This window comes from Bufo gargarizans, chromosome 5 (genome assembly GCF_014858855.1).
Source record: "Bufo gargarizans isolate SCDJY-AF-19 chromosome 5, ASM1485885v1, whole genome shotgun sequence".
Classification (NCBI taxonomy): Eukaryota; Metazoa; Chordata; class Amphibia; order Anura; family Bufonidae; genus Bufo; species Bufo gargarizans.
The window spans coordinates 196,265,549-196,285,561 of record NC_058084.1 but is presented as its reverse complement, the minus strand read 5'-3'; the positions used below and the strand labels follow the sequence as shown (position 1 = coordinate 196,285,561).

Sequence of the window (20,013 nt, the reverse complement as noted above, 5' to 3'; positions counted from 1 at the left end):
TAAGATAGGGCCAGCGGCTATTCATAGTATTCAGTATATTGGGCAGACTAGATGGGCCAAATGGTTCTTATCTGCCGACACATTCTATGTTTCTATGTTTCTAAAAGGTCCATAAAAGTCCTTTGGGGACACAGACTTTTTTTTTGCACTATTTCCATTGTAACTGGAGCATCCAAAGGAGCACCAGTTTCAAGGAAAACCAGCCTGCTGAAGGGGCTTTGTACAGGGCAGAGCTGGTGAGGCTTTGTACTCTTCTGCCCCTGACACCCAGCGATCATGTGATCGCCGGGTCTAAACTGCACAGCGCGCTGCTCACCTATGTGAAGAGAAGGCAGAAGTGCTGATACACTGCTTCTGCCTTCTCCTCGGGTCTAGTGCTGTCTCTGACAACCGGGAACCCATCCTGCTTCTGCTACAGTGCAGGAGCAAGAGATTTAACCCTGCAATTGTGCGGCTCCAGGCAGAAACACAGCTGATCGCACGATCAGCTGTGTTTCTGCCCAGCAGGACAGGGGCTGCAACCATGGCTCTGGGGGAAGCAGTTGTGTACCCTTGCTTTAGAACATATAACTGCACTGCTGAACAGCAAAAAATACTTTTTATCTTCTACTAATACATGCCAAAAAAGGCTGTAATTTTCTCACTTCACTACACAACAGCTAATAAGCCCTTTCCCCCCCCCACTAATACATGCCAAAAAAAGCTTTAGAAGATATAATTGCACCGCTGAACAGCAAATAAGCACATATTTTTTCCACTAATACACCCCAAATAAGGCTTTAGAACATATAACTGCACTGTACAAGGGCTAATAAGAGGTAGAAATATTTCGTTGTAAAACACCCTGTTAATGGCTATCTCTCACAGCACTTGCACCCCAATAACAAGCAAGATTTGCTGGAATTACAGATGTATCATCTATTGCAGCAGTATAATGGCAATTTAGATCCCCAGTCAGTGCAGCAAGGTGCAATAGGATTGTTCCTATTACCCAGGCTGTACACTCCCCTATTAGACCCTTTTCTCCTTTTATAGAGTGGAATAATTCCTCCCAATCCTTTCCCTACACTTCTATTGATCTTTCCCTGAACTTCTATTCAGCAAAATAAAAGTTTTCCAGTCTTTCTACAGTAGCACTTTCCCTAGCGTCTACTAATGTCTCTCCCTGCACTAAGTACACTGGAAAATGGCTGAATCCAAGACGGCTGAGGCTATTTATAGGGCTGTGACATCACAGAGCTGGCTGGCTACTGATTGGCTGTATGCATGGCATTGTGGGTGTTCCCTCGTTCCCAGAGTTCTTTGCTCCATGTCCTAACATGTCCAGCAGCCATCCGTTACCACGAAGCCTCAGTAAATTCGGATTCGGTGTGAATTTAACTTTTCCTGAAATTCGGATCAAATTCCACTTTGTCAACTGCGATTCGCTCTTCTCTAATAAGGACATTAGTAACATAAAGACATTATGCTACTAATGTAGGGGTGACAATGACAACTTAGTTCTTATCCACATGATAGATTATGTGATCGCTAAGAGGTCAAATGACTGAGCATCCAACTAGTCATAAGAATGGGTCCCATCTCTCCCATTTGAATTGAGAAACAGTCGAAAATCTAAAGGACTGTCCAAGATAGCTGAGTACCAAAATTTGATAGAGTTTGAATGGATCAACAGTTCCCACGCTTGACCTCCGCTCCATTAAAATAGGGGACATGAGACTCCCATTCTTGGGATCAGTAGAGGTTCTTGCAGCTAAACCTGCATGTAAAAGCTGCATAAACTGGCCCATGTGCAAGGGTTTATACATTTGTTCATGTTCCCAAACTGGGCTAATGCTAATGTAGGAGGGAGCAAAACAATCTGGGAGACATTTTCTATGCTTGGCAAGCTGAGTGTAGATATAGGCCCACAATGAGTCTGTAACTCCTCCTGAGCAGCTGTATTTCTCTATTTTTCTGACAGATTGTTTCTCAGAAACAGAATTTGATTTAAAAAAAAAGAGTAGTACAATGCTATATTCCGACATTTTGGTTGGCAGTGCATACTATTCTTTCTCTCAAATATACAGACTGATGAAAATCATGCTAGTGATGCTAGTGTGAAATAAGTCTTATTAATTTTGGATCGAATCCAGGTTTTGATGTGAAATTTTCCTCATAATTTTATTTTTATTAAAAAGATTTATCTAAAACAGTAGCATGTAACACAGCCTAAGGCTTCATGCACACGGGCAATGTGGGTCCGTTCCGTGCATTGGAGACTGCACTTTGCAGTCCTCAATGCACGGGCAACGTCCATGCTTCGGCCGGGGCGGATCGAGAGCCATTCAACTTGAATGGGTCCGTGATCCCTCTGCACTGCAAAACAATAGAACAAGTTCTATTTTTTTGCAATGCGGAGGCACAGTAAGAAACACTACAGAGTGCTTCCGTGGGGTTCCGATCCGTGCTTTCGTTCCGCATCTCCGTGATTGCGGACCCGTTTAAGTGAATGGGTCTGCATCTGTGATGAGGAGTGCACACAGGCCGGTGCTCATGTTATGCAGACCTGCCGTATGTGGGCCGCAATACGGCCACGGACACACAACAGTCGCGTGCCTGATGCCTAAGGGGTCTTCAGTAGATTATTTTCTTTATACATGCTTGACATGCATTTTGTACAGGCATTTCTTTTTTCTATAGAGAAAGCTATGGAAACACACCTGAATAAAACACCATTGCTACAACATGAAGCAGTTTAAAAAAAAAAAAAATCTAAGCTAAGAACGCCAAAAAATGCAATTAAACAATGCCACTATGAAAAAACACATGCTTTTGTTGTGCTTTATGATAACTAAATCCTTACGCAATCATCCAGAAATTAATGTCAAAACATTGCAGCAAAAAATTCAAAAGTCTGCAAAAATGCAATAAAGGAGCTCTTTGTGAACCCAGCCTAACTGTGGTATAATATACAACAAAATTTTGAAATAAACTTTTTTTGTTACAAATATTGTGTCACTTGCATTTGTTTTATGGACTGGCTGATCTACAGCCACTTTGATATCCAGCAATAATGCTTGTTTTGTTGTCTCCGTCTTAAAGCAGTGCTGTGATAAAAAGTCCCAGCTGGTGTATGGTAAATGAGTTTTCAGCACTGTCTACTTGGAAGTTGTTTATCTGTCACGGTTGTAACATTCGGCCATGAATAAACTGTGCAAAAATTTCAGGTGGCAGATTTCATTTAGTGTTCTTCAATAGATCACTCATCTGCACCTGCAAAGTCTAGTGGTGCCAAGAAATTCACAGAGGTACAGCAAAGTAGTATATAGCAAAATCAATGATAAGCAAAAACAATATTTCCATAGTTGAATAAATATTAACATAAGATGGCAGGAGGAAATGTAATGTTAACTAGGAAAATCATGGACATCAGGTACAGTATTTTACTAATTATAATATCATAGCTAAGGCTACTTTCACATTAGCGTTTTTTGCGGATCCGTCATGGATCTGCAAAAACTCTTCCGTTACAATAATACAACTGCATGCATCTGGTGTCCGCCTCCAAAGCCGAATGGTGACTGAACGGAGGCAAACTGATGCATTCTGAGCGGATTCTTTTCTATTCAGAATGCATTAGGGCAAAACTGATCCATTTTGGACCGCATTTGAGAGCCCATGACGGATCTCATAAACGGAAAGCCAAAACGCCAGTGTGAAAGTAGCTTAAGTTTAGGAAATAAAATTCTGAACTACGTCAGAAACTAATGTATTGAAACAATGCACATCACTTTACCTGTAACACTTTGAGAGCTTTTCTGATATAGTATTTTGGAAGAAGAAAGTGGTTACCTCATTGCTAAGTCTTCATTTTCTTGTGGTACAAATTTGTACAAGGCAACAAAAGCATCTACTGCATCTTTAAATACTGGTATCTGCAGCAAAGAAAACAGGAAGAAAATGGGAATACAAAAATATGCATTAGGAGATAACATTCATTTGCATTTATATGTGACCTCACATTACGCATTTAGTTTAGGAAATGCCATTTATCACATTATGATGAAGAAAACGTACAGTATTTTAATGTTATTTAACATTATTTAACATAATATTTAACTTGGGCTAACATTTCAGCCCCAATTACAGGAGGAATCAGCAATAAAAAAACATTTTGATGATAAACGGTTGTGCTATCTTGCCATTTTCACAGTGAGATAGGACTAAGCATCGGCCTCAGGTGGCCAGGCATATGGAGAGTAGCGAGCGGGTCAGTGCTCCGCTATTTCTTTGGTCTATTTCAGTGAATGGGAGCTAAATAAACAGCATAGGAGAAAAAAGCTACACTGCTTCTGTACTGTCAGGTAATGGAAACAGCATAGCTTGCAGTGCTATGCTATTTGCTTTGCTTCTAGGCACCTCAATGGGAGCTACATAAACAGTGGACCATGGCCTACTCTACAGTTTCTTAAGCCCGGCCACCTTGCAATGGAAACGGCAAAATGGTAAAATCCCTTTCAATGTCCCCTAAAGGTCTCATATGGCCTTATAGGGGCACAAAGTGTAATAAATAATCAAAAGGTAAAGGCAAAATAAAAGCTAAAAAACACCAACATAAGTCACACCCTTCCTGCTAATCAAAAACTATATATAGCAATATATCAAAATGACTGCTACGGAAGAAAGTATTTTAGTTGCGCTTTAAAAAAAATTAAAAATTAAAAACATACTGGACAGGTTTTATGAGCTTATAGATTATATAAATTTAGATAGGCTTTCAAAGATCTTTGCTAGGTTTATCACAGTGACTCAGGCTGTATGATAAATGTGGTGCATGGACAGACACTTCTTTCTAACTTATTACTAGCCATTGGTTGGCTTACTTTGAGACAGAATTGTATACCAGAATTGTGGCACAATTGTGATGCAAAACATCGCAACTTAGACTCTGCCCATTTCTCAGAAAGTTCCAACCTTCCCACTTCCATCCATGCCATTTTGAAGCAAGTTGGAAACAGTAGTTGAAACCCTACGTGCTCCAATTTGAGCAACTCTTTGACAGATTCTAGATGCAGACACATTAGTAAAGTGGGCCACTATTTTTCCTTTTTTTTTCACATTTTCCTGGGTAGAAAAATAAAAAAGCACTAAAATAAAAGTGACATGAAAATAAAGCCTCATGTGTCACTGAAAAAAGCGCAAAATTATTAACATGACAGATAAAAACCTGATGGCTTTCAAGGTGCGTGTACTAAAGAACAGAAAATGTGCCTAGTCAGTAAAAGGGTAAATGGCCTGGTATTGAGCAATTTAGGCCCCTTGCAAACAAGCGTGTCCGGATTAGGTCCTGATGTGTTGCGTCTGCGATCAGGGAAAATCGTGCAAGTAGGTACGCAATTGCAGTCAGTGTTGACTGCGATTGCTTTCCGATGTTCAGTTTTTATCGCGTGGGTGCAATGCGTTTTGCACGCGTGTGATAAAAAACTGACTGTGGTACCCACCCCGGATTCTTTAACTGAAGTTCGGGTTTGGGATCGGTGTTCTGTATATTTTATTATTTTCCCTTATAACATGGTAATAAGGGAAAATAATAGCATTCTTAATACAGAATGCTTACTAAAATGTGGCTTTAGGGGTTAAAATAAATAAATAAATTAACACACCTCATCCTGTTGTTCACGCAGCCGGCATCATCTTCTTTCTTCTTCTTTCAGAACCAAAAGGACCTTTGATGACGTTATCGTGCTCACCACGTGGTGAGCGCGATGACGTCACCGAAGGTTTTTTTCCAGCCAGGTCCTGCAAGAAAAAAGAAGGAGAAGAAAGAAGACGAGACCGGCTGCGCGAACAACAGGATGAGGTGAGATACATTTATTTTATTTTCTTAACCCCACAATGGACCTTTTACTTAGCTTTCTGAATTAAAGAATGCTATTATTTTCCATTTTAACTATGCTATAATGGAAAATAATAAAGTAAATGGGGTCCCGGGTAACTCATCCCTTGTCTCCTTAGCAACCATGTGCGAAAATCGCATTGCATCTGCACTTGCTTGCGATTTTCACGCAGCCCCATTAATTTCTATGGGGCCTGCATTGTGTGAAAAACGCAGAATATAGAACATGCTGCGATTTTTACGCAATGCACAAATGATGCGGGAGAATCACCGCTCATCTGAACAGCCCCATTGAAGTGAATGGGTACGGATTCAGTGCGGCTGCAATGCGTTCACCTCACGCATTGCACCCACGCTGAATTCTTGCCCGTGTGAAAGGGGCCTTAAAGGCATTATTTCAAGACTGTCAGGATTATTCTTGGGATAGGTAATCAATATAAGATATTTGGCGGTCTGAATCCTTATGCTCCTGTTGATCAGCTGTTTGAAAGGGCCACCACAGTTGCATGAGCCCTTTGGCCTCTCCATGCTATCCCAAGCACAATGCTGTATATTGTATAGGGGCTGTGCTTGATATTGCTTCTCAATCCTATTCACTTGAATGGGAATGAGCTACAGAAACAACATAGGACCAATGGATGTGACATCACAGAGCGAAGAGGCTGCAGCGCTTGCCTGAGCGTCATGGTTCCTTTCACTAGCTAGTCAGCAATGGTGCCATAAGTTGGACCTTCACCAATATGCCAACCAAGAAATATGTCCCTTGCTATACTAAATAATAGAGTTTAGAAAAATTTGATTCAACAACTTTGCCTAAGTTAGCAAAAAATTCATTTGTCACTAATTGCTATCAATCAGGTATACCCGGGCCATTCTGCCTTAGAGTATGGCCACACAGAGTGGCTCTGCAGCGGTAAAGAACTGTGTGGCCAATTAGCCTGAAGCTGCCCTTCATTTAATAATGAAGACAGCACGGTATAGTTGGTCTTCATTGTCAATGGCCGTGCAGCACCTTTAATGCACCTTTAAACAGGGGTGTTGCTGGTATGGGGTTTGGCTGGTTAGGTTAGGGGGCAATATGCAAATGGTTGCTGTTCTTGGCTGTACTCTTCTGCAGGTTATTTGACAGTACACAATGAATATTAATCAATACTGGCATACCCACTTCTCCAACCCCAGCGCTCTCCTGTCCTACAAGTGGGACCCCTTCTTCTGGCATCTGCTTTTCCTCCTTTTCCACATCATCTAATATTGATGAGAATATGTCATCAGGAACATCCAGCTCCTCCTCTCTCTGAATCTTGCTGACTTTTCTAGGACATGGAGACATTTAAAAGATTATTTGGAAGAAGTAAAGCCAGTAAGACGAGGATGGCCATCACTAAGACCTGCATCCCAAGGGGCCAGCTGGCACCAGAATAATAAAGGCTTTCATCTTATTGGTATTGACTTATGTTTACGGCTGATGTAGGAATAAGTAAATGTAGAAATAAATTAGTAAAACTGACGCAGAAGTCTCCCTGCACTCTCCCTTCTCCAATATTATTCTTTGAATCATTTTCAGCAACACTGTCCTAGCACATGAGTGCTTGCCATGTCTCTCCCTATGCTCAGCTCACAGGACAATGCCGCCATGTTAGGGAAAACTAATTTGTTACCACGAATCGCAAGGAAATTCGGATTCATTGAGAATCTAAGTTTTCCAAAACTTCGGACTGAATTCCATTTTGAATGCTGCACTTTGCTCAACATTACTAAGTAACAATAGATATCCTGTAAAGTACAGCATATTACTTGGGATATACCTAACATGCTAACCCATATTTACTTTGGCGCATGACAATATTAATATAACCTACACACAAGTTGCACCAGATGACATAGTCAGAGATAAATCTATAAAAATATAAATCTTTATTATTAACAACTGATAAAATCCTCACTTTAAAAAGAATATGCAAAAGATGGAAGCTGTATCAATGAAGGGGGTGGACAGGACACGATCATACCATCCATAATTTGTGTGAAACCAATTATAATGTAATTATCTGTGCAACACTGCCTATACATAAAGTGCAACTAAAAAGGATCACTGCCATAACATAGGTGTATCAAATAAATACTGGGTTCATGGTACCACATGAGTAGATATGTTGTTCCCAATCACTGCAGTGATTCAAGCAATAATGGCATGGTGCCATATGATCTTACCCATGATGTCTTACCACCACCAGGATGCCAATCGTCCCATTGCACGGCCTGGAAAACCCTTTTAAGCTGTGTGACATTCTGAAACATCACCTTTGATATTCCCAAAAGTTAAAATGAGGTTTCATATTTTTCGCGCAGTTGTTACTGCCAGATCTTTCCCTTGGTCATCTGACTATATATTGCTTTTATGTTTTAGCTTTACCTACATCATTCTTACAATCATTGTGACTGATTTACTTCAATTATTCTAAATTAGGGATGCACAGGTTGTTCTGCTAGGGGCGATACTTTCAATCTAAACCAATCCCAAGAGCCAAAAATAAAACTTAAAGGGGTATTACCAACCCCTTGGTATATCAATTGTTAATACTCTAAATATCTAGAAGGTGCTGGTTGTACTTCTAGGACACACGTCTAATGGGAAAATACATGCGAGCAACCACTAGACACAAAAAGGCATGTCTATAAGTGGATGGTTGGGGGCTGCACAAAATGGTATTGAGTGCCACATGCGGCCCCCAGGCTGCAGACCCTTGTTCTAAATAAATAACTGAATTTATTATTTACAACAAATTACCTTCTAAATTCCCAGCATGCTCAATTCACTTTTTTGGGAGTTCTGAGAGCAGCCAATCGTGCATGCTGTGAGTTGTAGTTTCTGGAGTGTCGGAGGTTGCTGATCCTTGTTCTAGAGGCTGCCATGATCTCATGATGGCACAGCAATGTTCCTATGAGACTCCTAAAAGCTGCAATGGTAATTCATTGCAGTCTATGGGGGCAGCAATTAGACGATTGCATGTTCAAGTCCCCTAGAGGAACTTAAAAGAGTGAAAAAAAAAAGAAGACAAGTTTATAAAAAAATAAATAAATCACCCCATTTTTTCCATATTAAAAAAATAAATAAACAGCACAAAAATAGATATAGGTATAGAGAAAGGTTTCGTCCTGTCCACAAACACCCACAATATACACTGCTCAAAAAAATAAAGGGAACACAAAAATAACACATCCTAGATCTGAATTAATGAAATATTCTTCTGAAATACTTTGTTCTTTACATAGTTTAATGTGCTGACAACAAAATCACACAAAAATAAAAAAATGGAAATGAAATTTTTCAACCCATGGAGGTCTGGATTTGGAGTCACACTCAAAATTAAAGTGGAAAAACACACTACAGGCTGATCCAACTTTGATGTAATGTCCTTAAAACAAGTCAAAATGCGGTTCAGTAGTGTGTGTGGCCTCCACGTGCCTGTATGACCTACAACGCCTGGGACAGTCCATAGCATCAATGCCTTCGTCTTGCAGGAACTGCTGAAACACTCCAGCCACATGAGGTCTAGCATTGTCTTGCATTAGGAGGAACCCAGGGCCAACCGCACCAGCATATGGTCTCACAAGGGGTCTGAGGATCTCATCTCGGTACCTAATGGCAGTCAGGCTACCTCTGGGGAGCACATGGAGGGCTGTGCGGCCCTCCAAAGAAATGCCACCCCACACCATTACTGACCCAATGCCAAACCGGTCATGCTGGAGGATGTTGCAGGCAGCAGAACGTTCTCCACGGCGTCTCCAGACTCTGTCACGTCTGTAACATGTGCTCAGTGTGAACCTGCTTTCATCTGTGAAGAGCACAGGGCGCCAGTGGCGAATTTGCCAATCTTGGTTTTCTCTGGCAAATGCCAAACGTCCTGCACGGTGTTGGGCTGTAAGCACAACCCCCACCCATATCACCCTCATGGAGTCTGTTTCTGACCGTTTGAGCAGACACATGCACATTTATGGCCTGCTGGAGGTCATTTTGCAGGGCTCTGGCAGTGCTCCTCCTGTTCCTCCTTGCACAAAGGTGGAGGTAGCGGTCCTGATGCTGGTTTGTTGCCCTCCTACATCCTCCTCCACGTCTCCTGATGTACTGGCCTGTCTCCTGATAGCGCTCTGGACACTACGCTGACAGACACAGCAAACCTTCTTGCCACAGCTCGCATTGATGTGCCATCCTGGATAAGCTGCACTACCTGAGCCACTTGTGTGGGTTCTAGACTCCGTCTCATGCTACCACTAGAGTGAAAGCACCGCCAGCATTCAAAAGTGACCAAAACATCAGCCAGGAAGCATAGGAACTGAGAAGTGGTCTGTGGTCACCACCTGCAGAACCACTCCTTTATTGGGGGTGTCTTGCTAATTGCTTATAATTTCCACCTGTTGTCTATCCCATTTGCACAACAGCATGTGAAATTGATTGTCACTCAGTGTTGCTTCCTAAGTGGACAGTTTGATTTCACAGAAGTGTGATTGACTTGGAGTTACATTGTGTTGTTTAAGTGTTCCCTTTATTTTTTTGAGCAGTGTGTATATATATATATGTATATATATATATATATATATATATATATATATATATATATATATATGAAGTAATCATCCATTATGGTGAAACCCATAATGGCAAATAAAGTCAAAATAGCTGATTTGCACATTAATGGTGTTAATGAAAACTACAGACTGCCCTACAAAAAATTAAGCCCTAACACAGCTCTGTAGCCATAACTATAAAAAAAGTTATGGGGGTCAGAATATGATGATGCAAAGAAAAAATAATAATTTTTTAATATTAAAACACAAGATTAACTATATAAATGTAAAATCAATGTAATTGTACTGACCCAGAGCATGAAAGTAACAGGTCAGTTTTTCCACATAGGCAACATTGTATAAATGAAATCCCCGATGGACTCCAGTCTGTCCTTTTTTGGTTTTTATTTTTTGTACTTTTTTTTTTGTCTTTTTCAACTCTAAACCACATTTTCTGTGTACGAGCTCTTACTGGCAAGTGCTGATCAGCACTTGTGTTTTTTAGTTAGCTTTTTAGTTAGTGCCAGCTAGATATATATACCGTATATATACACACATATATATATATATATATACATGTTAATTTTAGTTAGTACTAGTTTAGATTTTTGAACCCACGTGGGTCCTGCACCTGCTGAGCATCGGTCAGTACTGTAAATTACTGATAGCGTCTGCTTAGATTTACGTGCTATTTTTTTTTTCCTGTAAAAAAAGAAATCAGTTAGTGCTAGCTTGATATATGTCAATTTTAGTTAGTACTAGTTTAGATTTTTTAACCCAAGCACATGCCGTCTGCGTGCATGGGTCCTACACCTACTGAGCGTCGGTCAGTACTGTAAATTACTGACAGCGTCTGCTCAGGTTTCTGTGCTGCCTTTTTTTTGTATGTCAAAAAAGAAATCAGTTCATATTTTTTTGGAGCCTTTTTTTCACTTATCTTTTTCTCTTTTGTATCTTTCTCTTTTTTTTATAATAAATTTTATTTTAAATTAATTACAAGCCTCCTCACGTGTTAAATCACTACATATACCCCCCTGACACTTTTCACTTTACACACACCAATAAAAAAAAAAATGTCCCATTCATCCCAGAGAATGTACTCTGCTGAAAAGGCATACGCCATCCTTGCCTCTGAAACGGAGTTTGCAAGTGAGGGAGGAGATGATGCCACATTCCTCTACTCCTCCACTCCATCATCATCGTCATCCGGTGATGAGTGACCCTCAAGGAGACGCACCAGGAGAGATAAAGTAGCCCCCCCAGTGATCCCCTATGGACCACACCGCCTGAGGATTATGAGCCCCAAATTCCAGAGTATGTGGGAAACTCTGGAATTCAGATTGACTGCACGGGCTTCACAGAAATAGATTTTTTTCAAAATCTTTTTCTCTGACGAATTCATAAATTTGATGGAGACCCAAACAAATTTATATGTCCAGCAGTTTATTGTTCAAAACCCGACATCCTCATATGCTAGACCCCTAGGCTGGACCCCAGTAAATGCAGCCAACATTATGACGTTTTGGGGGCTGCATATGGGCCTAGTAAAAAATAAATAAAAATGAGACAATATTGGAGTTCGGATGTCTTGTACAACACTGCAATTTACAATATTGCCATGTCCCGCTCTAGGTTTGAATCCATTTTGAAATTCCTACATTATAACGATAAAGCAAACTGCCCCCCCCCCCCCGAAATTACCCACAATTTGTTAGTCTATTCAAAATAAGACCCCTCCTGGAGCACCTTAACTCCAAATTTACAGAGGTGTTCACCCCAGAAAAAGAAATTTGCATAGACGAGTCCACGGTACGGAATTAAAATGTACAAGCTGTGCGAGAGTACCTCCGGCTACACCTACAGGTTCTGGATTTATGAAGGGAAAGATTCCTGGATACAACCCACAGATTGCCCCCCCATCCTAAAAGTTACTGGGAAGATTGTGTGGGATTTACTGCACCTACTGCTGGATAAGGGTTACCACCTCTATGTGGATAACTTTTATACCAGCATTCCCTTATTCATGTCCCTAAAATCCAGAGGTACTGTGGCTTGCTGCACAGAGCGCAAAAATCAGGGAGGCCTTCCTAGATCCCTGGTAGGGCAGCTACTCCGGAAAGGCGATAGTAAGGCTCTCCGCCATGAGAACATGTTGGCTGTTAAGGGCAAGAGGGATGTCCTTGTACTGACCACCATTCACACAAACACCAGTTCTCCTGCCCGAGTGCAAGGTACCACCACCACTGTCAACAAGCCAGATTGCATCCTTGATTTACAACAGGCACATTGGAGAGGTTGATCTGTCTGATCAAGTTCTGAAGCCCTACAGTGCCATGCGTAAAACTGAGGTGTGGTACAAAAAGCTTGCCTTATACATTGTACAGATGGCAATGTACAATGCGTACATTTTACATCGAACTACAGGCCACACAGGAACTTTCCTTCAGTTCCAAGAGGTAGTCATCAAGGTCCTAATTTTCTAATGTTAGTAAGGGGAGGGCCTGAGTACTTTAGGAGGTCATGTTGCCTGTATCGTACCAGGACAATATTTCCCTGGTGAAGTCCCACAAACAGCGAAGAGGGGAAAGATTCAAAAAAGATGCCAGGTTTGTTACAAAAGGGGAATACGAAAGGACACCATTTATCAGTGTGACACCTGCCCTGATAAACCTGGCCTCTGCATAATCATCATCCAATGATTATTAATTTTATCCTTTATGCCCCCTGTAATATCTCTTATTTAGTCCACCTCGCTTGCATACACACTTTTCCACAACCACTATATATTCTTTTCTGTGAGACAACTGTTAGGTCAAAAATGCCCTTTCCGCCACTTAAAATGTTCATACAGGGGTACAATTTCCAAAATGGGGTCACTTTTTGGGGATTTGTAATTTGTGGGGACCTCAGGAATATTTTAAATGCGACATGGCACCTAAAATGGATTTTACGTGCCATGGCGCATTTAAAAAGTGACCCCATTTTGGAAATTGTTTGTTTATTCAGGCCTGTTACCCCTTGTGAAAGTGAAAAATGTGGGTGTAAAGCAACTTTTTGGGGAAAAAATATAATTTTTCATTTTTACAGCCAAGCGTTTCCTAATTCTGTGAAACGCCCGATGGGTCAAAGTGCTTACTACACACCTTGAAATATTCCTTGAGGGGTGTAGTTTTCAGAATGGGGTCACTTTTTGGAGGTTTCCACTGTAGGGCAACCTTATTCCAGCTAAATCCGCTCTCCTAACGCCATATGGTGCTCCTTCCACTCTGAAGCCTGCTGTGCACCCATACTTTCGTTTTTGAGCACACATGGGGTGTTTCTGTAAAAATCCAGATTCAGGGTAATAGATTTTGAGTTTTGTTTGACTGTTAACTCTTAGGACCCTTTCACATGGGCGTTGCGGGAAAAGATGTGGGTGCGTTGCGGGAACATGCGCAGAATTTTTTTTCCACGCGAGTGCAAAACGTTGTAATGCGCGCGTGAGAAAAATCGGCATGTTTGGTACCCGAACTTCTTCACAGTTCGGGCTTGGGATCGGTGTTCTGTAGATTGTATTATTTTCCCTTATAATATGGTTATAAGGGAAAATAATAGCATTCTGAATACAGAATGCATAGTACAATAGCGCTGGAGGGGTTAAAAAAAATTCTAATAATTTAACTCACCTTAATCCACTTTATCGCGCAGCCCGACTTCTCTTCTGTCTTCTTCTTTGCTGTGTGCAGGAAATGGACCTGTAGTGATGTCACTCCGTTCATCACATGGTCCATCACATGATCTTTGCCGTGGTGATGGATTATGTGATGACCGGAGTGACGTCACGACAGGTCCTTTTCCTGCACACAGCAAAGAAGAACACAGAAGAGATGCCAGCTGCGCGATCAAGTGGATTAAGGTGAGTTAAATTATATATTTTTTTTTTAACCCCCTCCAGCGCTATTGTACTATGCATTCTGTATTCAGAATGCTATTATTTTCCCTTATAACCATGTTATAAGAGAAAATAATAATGATCGGGTCTCCATCCCGATCGTCTCCTAGCACTTGCTTGCGGATGCTTGCGATTTTCACGCAACCCTATTCATTTCTATGGGGCCTGCGTTACGTGAAAAACGCACAAAGAGGAGCATGCTGCGATTTTCACGCAACGCACAAGTGATGCGTGAAAATCACTGCTCGTGTGCACAGCCCCATAGAAATGAATGGGTCAGGATTCAGTGCGGGTGCAATGCGTTCAACTCACGCATCGCATCTGCGTGGAATACTCGCCTGTGTGAAAGGGGCCTTAATGTGTTGAAGAAAAAATTGATTAAAATGTAAAATCTTCTAAAAAAAATTTAAAATTTAGAAATTTCATTCCCATTTTCCTTTAATCTCGCAGGGCACCTAAAGGGTTGACAAAGTTTGTAAAATCAGTTTTGAATACCTTAAGGGGTGTAGTTTCTAAAATGGGGTGATTTATGGGTGGTTTCTAATATCTAAGCCCCAGAAAGTGACTTCATAACTGATCTGGTCTTGAAAAATGTTGGTTTTCGAAATATTGTTCAAAATTTTAAGATTTGCTTCTAAACCTTCTAATGTCCCAAAAAAAAAAAGTCATTTTCAAAATGATCCAAACATGAAGTAGACATATGGGGAATGTAAAGTACCGTATTTTTCGCCGTATAAGACGCACTTTTTCCCCCCCAAAAGTGGAAGGAAAATAGCACTGCGTCTTATACGGCGAATGCTGCTGATTTTGCTGCGTTTTCAATGATACACCCGCCGCGATGCCGCGCGGCGGGTGTATCAGCTGTGAGGGAAGAGGGGCTGGGGGCCGGCATCTGCTTTTATAATGACAGCGGGGCCCGTGCAGTGACTGTATGCTACTACACGGGCCCCGCTCACTGTATAATCCTATGTCTAATAGTTAATTGTATGTAATCGCATAAGGAGCGCTGTGTATTACCGGTACTTACAACTACAAGCGCTCGCCGCTCGGTAGGCAGAGAGGAGGGAGGAGGGAGGAGGCAGGCCGGGCGCTGGCAGTGTGAGTCATACGTCACGCGCCTGCGCCGCCCACTTTATGAATGAAGCAGGCCGGTGTGGGCGCATGACGTATGACTCACGCTGCCAGCGCCCGTCCTCCCGGCCTGCCTCCTCCCTCCTCTCTGCCTACCGAGCGGCGAGCGCTTGTAGTTGTAAGTACCGTAATACACAGCGCTCCTTATGCGATTACATACAATTAACTATTAACTATTAGACATAGGATTATACAGTGAGCGGGGCCTGTGTAGTGGAATACAGTCACTGCACGGGCCCCGCTGTCATTATAAAAGCAGATGCCGGCCCCCAGCGTGTATTGAGGGTCATTCACTACAGGGACACTTGTGGAGGGGATCTGTGGATGACACATAGCATAAGATGCTATATATGTGTCATCCACAGATCCCCCCCATAACTGTCATACACAGTGCCATCCAGAGAGCCCAATAAGAGCCACCCACAGATCCCCCATAAGTGTCACCCACAGATCCCCCATAAGTGTCACCCACAGATCCCCCATAAGTGTCACCCACAGATCCCCCATAACAGTGCGTCACCCACAGATCCCCCATAACAGTGCGCCATCCACAGATCCCCCATAACAGTGCCATCCACAGACCACAATTAGTTCAAAACCCACCAAAAGCACACCTTTTGGTTCAAATTTTTTTTTTCTTATTTTCCTCCTCAAAAACCTAGGTGCGTCTTATGGGCCGGTGCGTCTTATAGGGCGAAAAATACGGTAATTACTATTTTTGGAGGTATTATTATCTATTATAAAAGTAGAGAAATTGAAATGTGGAAATTTGCTAATTTTTCCAAATTATTTGTAAATTTGGTATTTTTTTCATAAATATAAATTATTTTTTTTTCACTCATTTTTACCACTGTCATGAACTACCATATGTGACGAGAAAATAGTCTCAGAATGGCCTGTATACGTAAAAACATTTTAAAGTTATTACCAAATAAAGTGACTCATGTCAGATTTGCAAAAAATGGCATGGGCTGGAAGGTGAAAACTAGCTCGGGATAGAAGGAGTTAAGAAGGCAGAATTTTCAAATTAGGACAGATATGGAAGGAGGGAGATATAATTGGATATTCAGATCTTTTAGAAATCTGTGGAGCTGAAAAAAGGGATATAACCTTCTCTTATCTTCAAATGAAACAAGCCCTGCGTGCATCTTTAGGAAAGGGAACATATATACATACCCTTCCACAACCTATAACCAATATATCTAAACTAACAGTGTGTAAGAAGCTGATATCAAGGATATATCAACAGTTGTTAAATCAGAAGTAAAAAAAAAAAAAAGCTGTTAATTGTTTGTTGTATAAATGGCAGAAAAAATCCTTTCCTCACCAGTCAGAGTTTTGGGAAAAGGCTATACTGGTGAAAAATGGGGTCTCACGTAACTTTTCTCATAGGGTTATTCAATTTAATATATTATATTGATTATATTATTCCCCCAAGGATTTGATGAAATTTTATAAATCTGAACAGTTTTGCTGTAAAAAATGCGGACAGATAGGAGCTGATGATATTCACATACTTTGGTCATTCAGAGAGATCCAAGAATTTTGGGGGAATGTAAGTGAAAGGATAGAGGTCTACCATGGGTTTAGAGTTCCGGCCGAGTTTGAAATATGTATTCTGGGGGTAATGGAGGGGATAGGTAATTTGAATCACCAAGCAATAGCAACCAAACTGTTGTTTTATGCCAGGAAATATATTGTTGGTTGTTGGTGTAGTAGGATGTTACCTACAATTAAGGAATGGGAGAATTTGGCCAGAACCTTGATTGTTATTGAAAGATTTTATCTGATATCGATAAGCAAAATAGCTAGATTCACCAGATTATGGCAGGAATGTTTGAAATGAGAGGTCCGTGGGGATTCGGGGAGGGGCGGAGATTGTGGGACGGTGGAACGGAGTGTGGGAGGTTGGGAATTTTTATTTTATTTTTTCCTCTTTCTCTTCTTTTTTCCTCCCCCGTCAGGGGACTAGCAGGCAATGGGATATATCGAGTGGGTAGTATTAAGATTGTATAATTTATTGTCTATTATGCAAAAATTGATGTTTGTGATATTTCCGATGTTCTAATATGAATAAATTAATAAAGATTAAAAAAAATTATAAAGAAAAAGAAGACAGAGAGTAAAAAACGAAAGCACAAAAATAGAAAATTGCATGGTCTTGAATGGGTTAAAGCCAGACTTCTGGAATGCAGGGCATGATAATTTTTTTCATGGGTGAAAGAGCCTAGCTTTAAATAAAACAACATTGTTATTATTTATTTTAAAGTGCTGTTAATGCCAGGGTGCCGTACACATTAAAATGGTTTACATTAAAAAATAGTACAATAATGGATTAAGTGAATGACAGGCTGGTGCAGAGGTGGGGGGGGAAGACACTGGCCGAGAAGACTTACAATCTATTAATTTTTTTTACAGTGTCTTCGAATCTATTTGTGCTCACACAGTGTACAGTCATGGCCAAAAGTTTTGAGAGTTACATAAATATTGGAAATTGGAAAAGTTGCTGCATAAGTTTTTATAATAGCAATTTGCATATACTCCAGAATGTTATGAAGAGTGATCAGATAAATTGCATAGTCCTTCTTTGCCATGAAAATTAACTTAATCCCCCAAAAAACTTTCCACTGCATTTCATTGCTGTAGTTTAAGGACCTGCCGAGATCATTTCAGCAATCGTCTTGTTAACTCAGGTGAGAATGTTGACGAGCACAAAGCTGGAGATCATTATGTCAGGCTGATTGGGTTAAAATGGCAGACTTGACCTGTTAAAAGGAGGGTGATGCTTGAAATCATTGTTCTTCCATTGTTAACCATGGTGACCTGCAAAGAAACTCGTGCAGCCATCATTGCGTTGCATAAAAAATGGCTTCACAGGCAAGGATATTGTGGCTACTAAGATTGCACCTCAATCAACAATTTATAGGATCATCAAAAACTTCAAGGAAAGAGGTTCAATTCTTGTTAAGAAGGCTTCAGGGCATCCAAGAAAGTCCAGCAAGCGCCAGGATCGTCTCCTAAAGAGTATTCAGCTGCAGGATCGGAGTGCCACCAGTCCAGAGCTTGCTCAGGAATGGCAGCAGGCAGGTGTGAGCGCATCTGCACGCACAGTGAGGCGAAGACTTTTGGAAGATGGCCTGGTGTCAAGAAGGGCAGCAAAGAAGCCACTTCTCTCCCCCCAAAAAATCTGGGACAGATTGATCTTCTGCTGAAAATATGGTAAATGGACTGCTGAGGACTGGGGCAAAGTCATATTCTCTGATGAAGCCTTTTTCCGATTGTGTGGGGCATCAGGAAAAAGGCTTGTCCAGAGAAGAAAAGGTGAGCGCTACCATTAGTCCTGTGTCATGCCAACAGTAAAGCATCCTGAGACCATTCATGTGTGGGGTTGCTTCTCATCCAAGGGAGTGGGCTCACTCACAATTTTGCCCAAAAACACAGCCATGAATAAAGAATGGTACCAAAACACCCTCCAACAGGAACTTCTTCCAACAATCCAACAACAGTTTGGTGAAGAACAATGCATTTTCCAGCACAATGGAGCACCGTGCCATAAGGCAAAAGTAATAACTAAGTGGCTCGGTGACCAAAACATTGACATTTTGGGTCCATGGCCTGGAAACTCCCCAGATCTTAATCCCATTGAGAACTTGTGGTCAATCCTCAAGAGGCGGGTGGACAAACAGAGGTCCTGAAAAAGAAGGGCCAACACTGCAAATACTGACTCTTTGTATAAATGTCATGTAATTGTCGATAAAAGCCTTTGAAACGTATGAAGTGCGTGTAATTATATTTCACTACATCACAGAAACAACTGAAACAAAGATCTAAAAGCAGTTTAGCAACAAACTTTGTGAAAACTAATATTTGTGTCATTCTCAAAACTTTTGGCCACGACTGCATACTCTCAGATTTTCAGCGTCTCAATCACTTCAAATGTGTAGGTTAAAAACAAGAGAAGTTGACACCTGATCTGTTATTTCAGTACATGCAAATTGTTAGAAAGGTGAAAAATATTTATCTGCACATATTTGTATGTTCTCTACATTGTTGCAGATTTTACACAAAAAGGTTATATGAGCAGCTAATCAAATTCAATTAATAATTATACTTTTTATATGATAATAAGTGATTTGGTATCAATAATAAGGATCATACCCATGAAAAGTATTCTAGTTTTGAAACCAGCACCTGGATCTGAATTCTTTTGTTACTGCATATAATGAAACATTTTGGGTAACCACTGAGCTATTCAATAAAATATATCTGTATAGCACAACCTGCTGTTTGTTTTTATTCTTATTTCTTTTTCCGGCTCACTGAGATGGCTGCACATTCCATGTGTCCAGGCCTCCTGAGCTGAGATTGCAAGAGCATGGGCACAAGTTTCTATTATGTAAATTGAGAAAAAAATTACCAAAGGTGTTCTCTACATTATTGCAGATTTTACACAAAACAGTTACATGAGCTTAATAAACAAAAATGAACAAAATATACAATATACATA

At 40.9% G+C, this 20,013-nt stretch overlaps 1 protein-coding gene across 2 annotated transcripts in view; it reads right to left on the bottom strand.

Annotated features, from left to right (window-relative positions):
- STAC (SH3 and cysteine rich domain) overlaps positions 1-20,013 on the bottom strand; it is a 453,395-nt gene that overhangs the window by 66,120 nt on the left and 367,262 nt on the right. The window contains exons 9-10 of one of the 2 annotated variants that reach the window (XM_044294400.1): positions 19,784-19,811; positions 3,835-3,917 (exon numbers count right to left, since the gene is read on the bottom strand). In XM_044294400.1, the coding sequence (XP_044150335.1) occupies positions 3,835-3,917; positions 19,784-19,811 (111 nt within the window). The remainder of the gene's footprint in view (positions 1-3,834; positions 3,918-19,783; positions 19,812-20,013) is intronic. The other variant, XM_044294399.1, reaches the window with a different exon arrangement.